Source organism: Pocillopora damicornis, chromosome 1 (genome assembly GCF_964200805.1).
Source record: "Pocillopora damicornis chromosome 1, jaPocDami1.2, whole genome shotgun sequence".
Lineage (NCBI taxonomy): Eukaryota > Metazoa > Cnidaria > Anthozoa > Scleractinia > Pocilloporidae > Pocillopora > Pocillopora damicornis.
This window is the reverse complement of record NC_142670.1, coordinates 3,113,367-3,123,071: the sequence shown is the minus strand read 5'-3', so window position 1 is coordinate 3,123,071 and position 9,705 is coordinate 3,113,367. Positions and strand designations below refer to the sequence as shown.

Sequence of the window (9,705 nt, the reverse complement as noted above, 5' to 3'; positions counted from 1 at the left end):
ATGTTACAGGGTAATTCCAACTGCATAATGAACGATTCGAACAAAGGGAGCGAAAAACCTATAGACAGTACGGCTAGAGCTAAATTTTTAGAGGAACATCCACCATTGAAATCAAGATTTAAACCCAACCACAGCATATTCAGGTTCATTCCCCGTTACTGGGCCGGATCCGTCGATGAAAACAAAGTGAGGGCATAATATTCTCTTCGTTTCAAAACAATCGTCTGATCAACTTAGCGAATGCAAAATAATGCCAAATATTTATTCGGACCCCTCAACGATCCTCCAACTCGTTTTTTTCTTTCCTAAGTATTATTCATGAAAATAATGGAAGAAACATTCAATAATTTCTTTTCTGTACCAATGCCCCCATTAGGAGAATTTAAAAGAGTGAAACGCAGACAAAAAATATGCCAGAGAACGTTTTTCTTTTTCATCATTTTTTTTTTTTTACATGATAGCTTCGCACTGAGTTTCCAGTGTAATCTACAGTACAGCAACAGCTTTACATACAGTTGAACTTCAATCAACTAAACATCAAATAAGTAAATCTGAAATGAACAAGAACAATCTCCCATAACATAATCTGAGTGAAAATTTAAAAAGCTGGTTACAGAGCGCAATCACAAAACATGCAAAAAAAATCTGCATTTCGAATGCCATACAAATATATGTCAAAAAGACTTAATTACTTTTATATCATGTAAGAGTTTCATGATACATGCTTTGTTATTCTGTTAGGATATAATCTAACTGACAGCATAAACACTATACTTCTACAAACCCAAATACTTTTATTTATTTAACGAATTGTAATATTCTTACTCAGGAGCGACTCCTATAGACGACACAGTAATTATCCTTGATTAACTTACTTAAGCCGACGACAACCTTTAATTTGACTCGCCATTGACGCAAACTCGCATTTAAACTCCTGGAAATAAACAATCCTCCACAGTAGCTCTCGCTCTGTCGGTGTAACTTTCCAAACAGTTGGTCGATCCCGACAACGACAACAACAACAACAAATTCACGTCAACAACACCTACTACTACTCAATTGAGTCTACATATACATTAACGAAGTAATCTACAACATAGCGAAAGCTTACAGCATAACTATTTGGTAGTATTACATCAAAAATACGTGACCAAATAGAGTGTTCTAGAATGCTTCGTGGCATGACAGTCTGAAAGTACGTGTATGCATATAGCATGTCAGCATGACTAGGTATTCTAGATATAACTATCTATAACAATTCTAAAGAAATGAGATGGTCAACTCAACCTCTCACCGTATCTAATCTATACCTTTTGTTATCATTGGTGTGCTCATTGACTCGTGTTTGTTTGTTCTACAGCAATGTGATGGTCACGTGACCATGACCCGCGGAATTGTAACAACATTCATTCTGCTGATTGTTTCCAACGTTAAAGGATCCACCACCACCCGCACAGGAATCATTATTGTTGCTCCCACTGCCTCCACCAGAGTACCCTCCTCCTCCTCCCCCTGCCCCACCCTTCAAATCTCCACTAGAAGCCCCACCTCCTCCACCAAACCCACCATGAGCAACATTGAATCTACCTCTCCCACCAACCCCTCCCTGAAGAAATCCCATACCACCTTCTCCACCTTTTCCACTGCTTCCACCAAAGTTCTTTCCACTTCTTCCGCTGGAGTAAAACCCACCACCACCACCACCTGAAATGAGATATGTTTATATTTATCATAGCATATATAAGAAAAAAAGACGATTGAGAAGTTACACGATAAGATATTTAGAAGTTTCAGGAAGGAAGTGCCTCGGTGGGAAATATTTCTCCTCTATCGCAAAAAGCCGACCAAATCTTTATTAAAAAATATTATTAGACCGGCATCTTTTAGTAAGACTTTCATCTCCATACTCATTCAATTCTTTGCTAAAAAATTTTTAAGCGACCTTGTTCCTTAAATGGTCCTCTCTACTTAGGCGTTCTTACCCGAATATCCACTCGGGGGTGTCTTTGCACCATTTCCATCTCTACCTCCTTTCTTTGACTTGTGCCCAGGATTCCCAGCTGTGTTTCTGTTGGCGTCACATCCTGCGTATCTAGAATGAACCGTATGCACACCCCCTCCACCTCCAGCAACTATCAAAGGTGTATCAACTCCTCTTACAACAAATGTACCTCCACCACCTCCAGATGAATGTTTCAGCTTGTTTATGCCTCCCGCTTGACCAACAAGTATCTGAATGACTTCACCCATGTTCAAGCGGAATGTTCCAATCATTCTTGCTCCCCTTCCCCGGTACTGAGAGCTGTTTGGGTGTGAATCGCACCCTCCTGCTGCTCCTACTGCTTCTATTCTATAGTCACCAGTGTACGGCACAGTCCACTGTTGAATACCACTAGACAGTGTAACTTGTCCGTCATGATCCTGACCTAAGTACTGACTGCCCAGCGTTGTTGGACCATATCTTCCAGTGGCATTGAGATTTGTAAAAACAGCTTTGAATGCTGAGGACATTTTGTACGACAATTATTTTAGAATTCTTTTTTTCAAACATAGGCATAACCAATTAATTTCATACGTTTTCCTTGTGTTTGTTTGTTTGTTTGTTTGTTGTTTGTTAACAAGCAACTGGCGCAACGCAGAAACATGGAACCACAGATCTCTATTTATAAGTATTTTTGCAAAGAAAAAACTCTTGTGACTGAGATAACCCACGAAAACACCGTCATTTATTCTGAGACCTCTTTTTTTTCCTGAAGAGAAACAGGCTATCTCGCAATGGGGGAGAGATTTCGGTTGAGTCTCAATACACAAATAAATGAATTGGTTTTTTTCATACCAATCTCTGCAAACGGGCGTTTGTACTATATTTTTTAAAAGAAAGATACGTGTGCATAAAACTTTGTACTAGTGTTTTTACGTGATCACACATGATGATAAAGTACCCGTCTATGATCACTGTAGCTCACAGTTTTGAACTCACTTTTACCTGAGTCTATCTATCTGGCTGAAGATTGTTACCGTACGGCGTTTGTCAGAAAAAGAAGAAAGTATATCTGTCATACTTACTGCAATTGAATCCCGTTTTGCATTTGCAAGTGTAAGACCCGTCAATATTATTGCAACTTGCATTATAGTGGCATCGATGGGCATTACTCGTACACTCGTCCACATCTACAAAGTTTGAAAATAAAAATAAGAAAAAAACTTAAAAATTGGACGAGTTAACTTTCCTCTCTCTCTCGTGTACAGCCTAGGGTCAATGATTCACCACACTTGCGATTCATTATCTTTTTTTTGAAAAGTTATGTTCTTTTCCAAAAAGAGCTGCCGATCTCCGTGTGAACATTTTTTTCCCAACCCTTACCTGTGCAATTTCGGCCGTCCCCATAATAACCTTCTTTACAGCTGCAATTATAAGATCCTTCGATATTATTACAAAAAGCTTTGCCAGGGCAGTCATGAGTATTTTCTGTACACTCATTTTTGTCGAAACGAAAAAAGTAAATTATACGAATGAGAGCCTGTCCTGCTGCATGAAAAATCATCAGAAGAGAAAAAAAATATCGGTGAAACCTTTTTCACAGTTTTCTCCAGTGTAACTCTCTGGACATAGGCAGATGTATCTCTTGTCTGTAAATCCATTGAGGCAGGTCGCATTATGAAGACAGGGGGTACTGCGACATGGATTCTAAAATTAGACATGACGTTTATAAACATTTCATAAATTAAGAAGATAAATATTACTTGACGATTGATATCCAAGCGGATTCTAGATGATTGCATTCGAAAAACATTACCTCGGTAGTCCAATGAATAAAACCTTTTAGTGTTTCATTATCTTCACGATGTTGGATGTGATCAGAATCACTCAGTTGGCAGAGCCTGAAGCCTGTCTCGTTTGGTGGGCCGATGTTCACAGACACACAGATGCTTTCCATCAGGCACTCATATCTGCAGTCACCATTGAGCTCAGTGCCCATTGGCAGATACATTTCTTTAAAAACGTAACGTTGAGGAGCATATCCTTCCTCTGGTTTCTTAAATCGAAGGCTACGGCAACCAAAATCTGCAAATAATTGAATCTTTAAGGAGAAGTGTTATCGGTATTTTAATGACCCTGGGAGGGGTTTGCTAACTTGTGACTCTTGGAATAATCCATTTTACTCCCAAACACACCCATAAGTTGCAAAAAGGTTAACAACAGTAATCAGATGATTGCAGATGTACCATAAAGAGACTTCATACCAGTAAAAAAAAAAACTGACCACGACTTTACTTTTCACGTTTATTTTCAAAAGATACATATGAAAATGTCTTCACCAACAACTGAAAACAAACTTTAAACATGAAAATGTTAATTATCGCTGGGATCCCTTTGACAATCTCTTGCACCAAAGTAGTTTGGGACATCGAAGCGGTCCCCATAAAACCTGTTAACAGCTGAAAGATAACTTAATTAATTTTGTTAAAAGATCTGAGGTAATCTACTCTTTAATTGTCAAATTGTTTAAAATAGGTTGCTTTTACCATTTATTTTCACCGTTCGCTTGTCTTTCAGTTGAATGTAATATCTAACACCTGTTAATTTTGCACTATATGAGGGCTTTTCTCCTATGTCCAGCCCGGCAAAGATTTCGTGCTCTGTAAGTTACTATGTACCTGTTTGAAAACCTAGACTGACGTTTACGCGTTATGTATCAAATGTTAAAACAATATCTTCACTTGACTTAAAAAAACCGTATTTTTTGTCCTTTTGTTTTGTTTGTTTGTTTTATGTTTGTTTTTTTTTTCATACATGATATCACCTGTCTTCGCTCCACTGATCAAACAAACACTTGAAAACGTCTACTGGTGTAAAGTAAGTTTGTTTTCTCTTTCCTGCGAAGTAGAGCTTCAAACACCAACGTGATTGCGATTTATCTACAAGAATAGCAGGCTAAGATGAAACACTGAGCTCCGACAAGTAATAACTGAGCTCTATGTGGCTGTTTTCCTTGCACGAAAGACCAAGAACTCCTCTTTATGCAGATTTGTCTGCCCTTCAAAATAAATTTCATGACTAAAGTAAGTTTGTTTTCTCTGCCTGCAAAGTACAGCTTTTAACACCAACATGATTGCAATTTATCTACCAGAATAGCAGGCTAAGATGAAACACTAAGCTCCGACAAGTAATAACTGAGCTCCATGCAGCTGTTTGCCTTGCACGCAAGACCAAGGACTCCCCTTCATGCAGATTTTTCTGCCCTTCAAAGTAAATCTCATACAAGCCTTGCACATCAGGGTATTTATCGAATGTTGGGAAAACTTTATCTCAAGCATGTAGATTAAATCTTCTTTCGTTTTGCTTTTGCCGCGTAACAAATTTGACTTGAATTTTGACTTGCGTATTCTTTGACATAATTCCACCTTTGGTGGCGAAGTTATGACGTTAATTTGAAGTTTTGAGAAGCTCATTTGGAATTGTGATAAGGTAAGCTTACAGAGAGGGTATTTACAGTTTTTTTACAAGCTGAGGAAAAATCCAAAATTAAAGTTGATCTTAAGTGAAAGAGGAACATAAGCAATCTTAACTCTGAAAACGTCCACATTTCGAATTCAGTCTCACCAAAGCTTTATAGGTGGAGTATCATCTATTTTTTGAAAGTTCAAGTTGGTAATTATGCTCGATATCAAACATCAAATCAGAGGTCAAATGAGGTAAAAGATTTATCCTGATAAGGTGGAGGAAGACGTGTTTGGTCTTTACAGTAATATATCGGCTGCCTTATTTCGCATAAATGGTTGACAGCTGTTACGAACAAAAGTCAGTTGAGTAGGGAAATACGACAACATAGATCGAAAGACTTACCCTGTTTTCCGTCAGTAGGGAATTGCAGCCAGCCTTCCCACAAAACAAATATGAGTAGTGAAGAATAAGCCGCTAAAAATAGCATCTCCAATCTAAAAAAAAACGTTACTGACAAAGAGGTTTTCGAGTCTATCGTTCACAATCAAGCAGCCACACTCTTACTGTGATGATTACGTAATGTCTTTGATGGATTCAGCGCAAGCAGATTGCATAACTGATCGACAATTGTCCATTGTCTTTACCTCTGGGGTTGACTTAGAGGTAATTTCACTGTTTGTTTTTTTTCTTACTTCACCGGAAATTGAAATAGATTCGCAACTTTTTCTTGTCATTTTCAACAATTAAATTTTTAGTCGCATTTGCTTAGCCCCTGTTGACAACCTAGACACTCAGCAATCCATCATAGTTAAAAAAAAAACCTCTCTATAAAGTGAACACAAATAAATGAATTCAATAGTTGTCAGTGACACAAGAGTGGCAACAATTACGAGCACTTTTATTTTTTTAATTAAAAAACTACTTCATTTGAATGTGAGCAGAAAAAAAAACAATTATCTTGAAATCATTTTCTCTAGAGAGGTAATTCCTGTTTCTAATTCTAAATTCGACTTTTTAACTTCTTAACTACGACATAGATTCTAGAATTACAAGCTATACAACCTGCATGAAGCATAGGCTAATCATGGCGGGTATTACTGGGTCACAAATACATACTGAGTTACATTAAGCTTAAAAAATATACAATTATCATTCAGGTACAAGTTTCAAGTAAAATTAACTAATTCATGACCAGGCACAACAAGCAGAGCAAATGATAACAAGAATTAGCGTTGAAAAGAAATTTGGGCATTCAGAGAGGAGGCTATCATAACTAATGTTGAAAGCGAAGGTATGAAAACAGCTTTAAAATACACTAATTCAAAACTTGAGAATAGGCTTTAACATGATAATCTCAGAAGACGTCAGGCTAAAAGCTATTCTTATGTAGCTTCTTAAAACTAAACAAAAGTGTTGCACCACAAAAGGCATTGTCTGTTTGACGGATTGTTTAATATGTAAGTATCTACGAAAAACATGATAATTAATGGTCAGCAGTAACGAATAATAATCATCAGAATAATGATGATTATGATAATGTTGAAAAGTGGAAGAAAAGCTAGTGTACATAAATTATTCAAAGTTTTCAGTCTTTCCATAACAATCTCCTTCCTCACTAGATAAATGGTTGTACGACGTGGGTTTTTTTGCCAAATATAAACTTTTTCATTTCTTTCTGTCTAAAGCAGTAAATCAAAGGATTAACAAACGAATTTAACAGGCCAAATGTTTGCCACACTTGGTCGCTGATGGGACATTTAACATAAAGGCCTGCATTCATAACGATCAGACAGAAACCAAGTGGGAGAAGGAAGACAACAACAGCACCAACTACAAACATAGTAGTTTTAAGGGCCCTGTTCTCTGTGGAAGATCTTTCTACTTCTTCTGCAGGCAGTTGCTCTGCTTTTATCTTCTTTTGGTGGCGGCGGGTTTCTTGATACAAAATCAAATAAGCAGAGGCAACGAAAACGATACATGAATTAGTGGCAAGGCCTGTCATGGGAAGCAACACATAATACATTTTTAATGCGCTAAAAACCCCACCAAGAATTGAAATAATCCAAAATACTGACACTGTTATCTTTATGGTGTTGTGGGTCATAATGTTCGAGTAGTGCATCGTAAACTTGATCGCTACGAGCCTCTCGAAAGTAACCAACATCAGATGAAGATATGAAGCCAGTACCAAGGCAGCCATAACATCGTAATTGAAGCTCGCGACTGCCTGACTGCTGCTGATGCCAAATATTAGGGTTATCCTCCACAAGATGTAGGATGGTTGGCCGAGGAGCCCACTTAGTGCGTCAGTAACCGCTAAGCAGGCCAACAAAATGTTGCTGTTTGTTCGGAGTCGTGGTCTTGTTTTCACGGCCTGTATCACCAGCACGTTGAGAAGAACTGTAAAGGGGCAAGTGATGGTGTTGATGATAATAGAGATGACAGTACTAACCTCCACAGGAACACTTGCAATGTCGCCTTCCCCACTGGTCGAGTTTGAAACGTTTTCAGAAATAGCCCGCGAGAAATTTACCATGTCGAGTTTGAAGCCTAAAGTAAGTCAATAAAGATCAACTAATTGATATATATTACTGTTTAGGCTTTGATCTACCTCTAAAAGTAACCTGCAAATTTTGCTAACGGATTTTTAATCTTGCACGAAGACGATTGGTGAAAAGGGCGAAGGAAAGCTGATGTCTCAAGTAATTTAAGCATCTCCAAACAATGACCCCGGACTCCACATTCACAAAACAACAATACAAAAGAAAGCTTCCTTTGAATCGCTTACCGCAGACTAATAAATAGAATTTTCCCAAAGGATTTTTTATCCTGCACAAAAAACCGGTTGGAGAAAAAATAACAGAGGAAAGCTGATGTCTCAAGTAATTGAGCATCTCCAAACAATGACCCCGGACTGCAAATTCACACAACAACACGACACAATAAATAGAATTTTCCTATAGGATACTTAATCTTGCACGAAGACGGTGGGAAAAAAAAACAGAGGACAGCTGATGTATTGAGTGATTTAAGCATCTCCAAACAACGAACCCGGACTCCACATTCACACAGCAACACTACAAAAAAGCCTCTGTTGGATCGCTTACTGCCGACTAATAAATAGAATTATCCTAAAGGATTTTTAATCCTGCACAATGACGGTCAGCGAAAAAGGCCGAGGAAAACTAATGTCTTAAGTAAATCAAGCTTCTCCAAACAATTACCCCGGACTCCGCATTTACAAAACAACACTACAAAAGAAAGCTTCCATAGAATCGCTTACCGAATCGCTTACAGAATCGCAGACTAACAAATTGATTTTTTCTGAAGGATTTTTAATCCTGGGCGATGACGGTGAGCGAAAAAGGCGGAGGATAGCTAATGTCTTAAGTAAGTTAAGCACCTCTAAACAATGACCTCGGATCCCCATTCACACAACAACACCATAAAAAAAGATTTGCAATGAAAAGACAAGTTACTTTAGTTGTTTTGAATCAGATGGATTCCCTCAAGCTCGGCTCAAGAAACAAAATTAGTCTAAAAGTGACTGAAATAAGTTTTGGATTGATGTTTTTCATATTATCACTAAATGATTCTTAGTGAGCCCAAAGTGGTTCCGGTCCTTACAGGCTTGTGGTAGTGGTTGTGATAACTTGAAGTAGCTTGCTCGACTCTTCACATATCTTGCTTTAAATTCAAGAAGTTGAAGCGTCTTTCACCGCTAAATAAATATTCCGTGATTATAAAGTTTGACAATTGTCATTTCTCGACTAAGATTTCCATTCAAGGAAAAATATCCATTGATACAACCTGAATCAAAAGTTTTTCTTTTATATGCAAATCTGAGATCGATGACACGTTACAAACTGGACAACCATGAAATATTTATTTATCAGTGGAAAGCGCAAATTTTCTTGAAGTTAGAACATGATTTATAAAAAGTGAGTGAGCTATTTAGAGTTATTGCGAATATTAAAAAAGGCTTTTCCGAGGACTGAAAACATTTAAGGTCCGAAAAAACATATTGGGTGATAAAATGAAATTATTAATCAAAAATTTATTTCACTCAGTTCCGCATTAATTTTGATTCCTGAAAAAGAATCAAAAGATAATTCTGTTTTCTATTCAAATCTTAGCCTTCGAATGGCAGGTAATTCGCTTTAAAACCAAGAAATATTTATTTAGCATTGGAAGGCACAAAACATGAAATGTTACAACATGATGTGTGGAAGCACCAGCGAGCTGTTTCAAATTATCGG

General features: G+C 37.6%; 2 protein-coding genes across 2 annotated transcripts; both read right to left on the bottom strand.

The window, feature by feature from the left end:
• Positions 1 to 1,207: 1,207 nt before the first annotated feature.
• Positions 1,208 to 6,019, bottom strand: LOC113681565 (uncharacterized). The gene is made up of 6 exons (XM_027198663.2): positions 5,849 to 6,019; positions 3,798 to 4,066; positions 3,574 to 3,688; positions 3,067 to 3,171; positions 1,983 to 2,501; positions 1,208 to 1,704 (listed from the first exon to the last, which is right to left on the bottom strand). The coding sequence occupies exons 1-6, from the start codon at positions 5,931 to 5,933 to the stop codon at positions 1,355 to 1,357; spliced, it is 1,443 nt and encodes a 480-aa protein (XP_027054464.2). The 5' UTR covers positions 5,934 to 6,019; the 3' UTR covers positions 1,208 to 1,354.
• Positions 6,020 to 6,882: 863 nt separating this feature from the next.
• Positions 6,883 to 8,462, bottom strand: LOC113681560 (melanocortin receptor 4). The gene is made up of 2 exons (XM_089199653.1): positions 8,235 to 8,462; positions 6,883 to 7,996 (listed from the first exon to the last, which is right to left on the bottom strand). Exons 1-2 carry the CDS (start codon positions 8,338 to 8,340, stop codon positions 7,062 to 7,064), a joined length of 1,041 nt encoding a protein of 346 aa, XP_089055779.1. The 5' UTR covers positions 8,341 to 8,462; the 3' UTR covers positions 6,883 to 7,061.
• Positions 8,463 to 9,705: the final 1,243 nt, after the last annotated feature.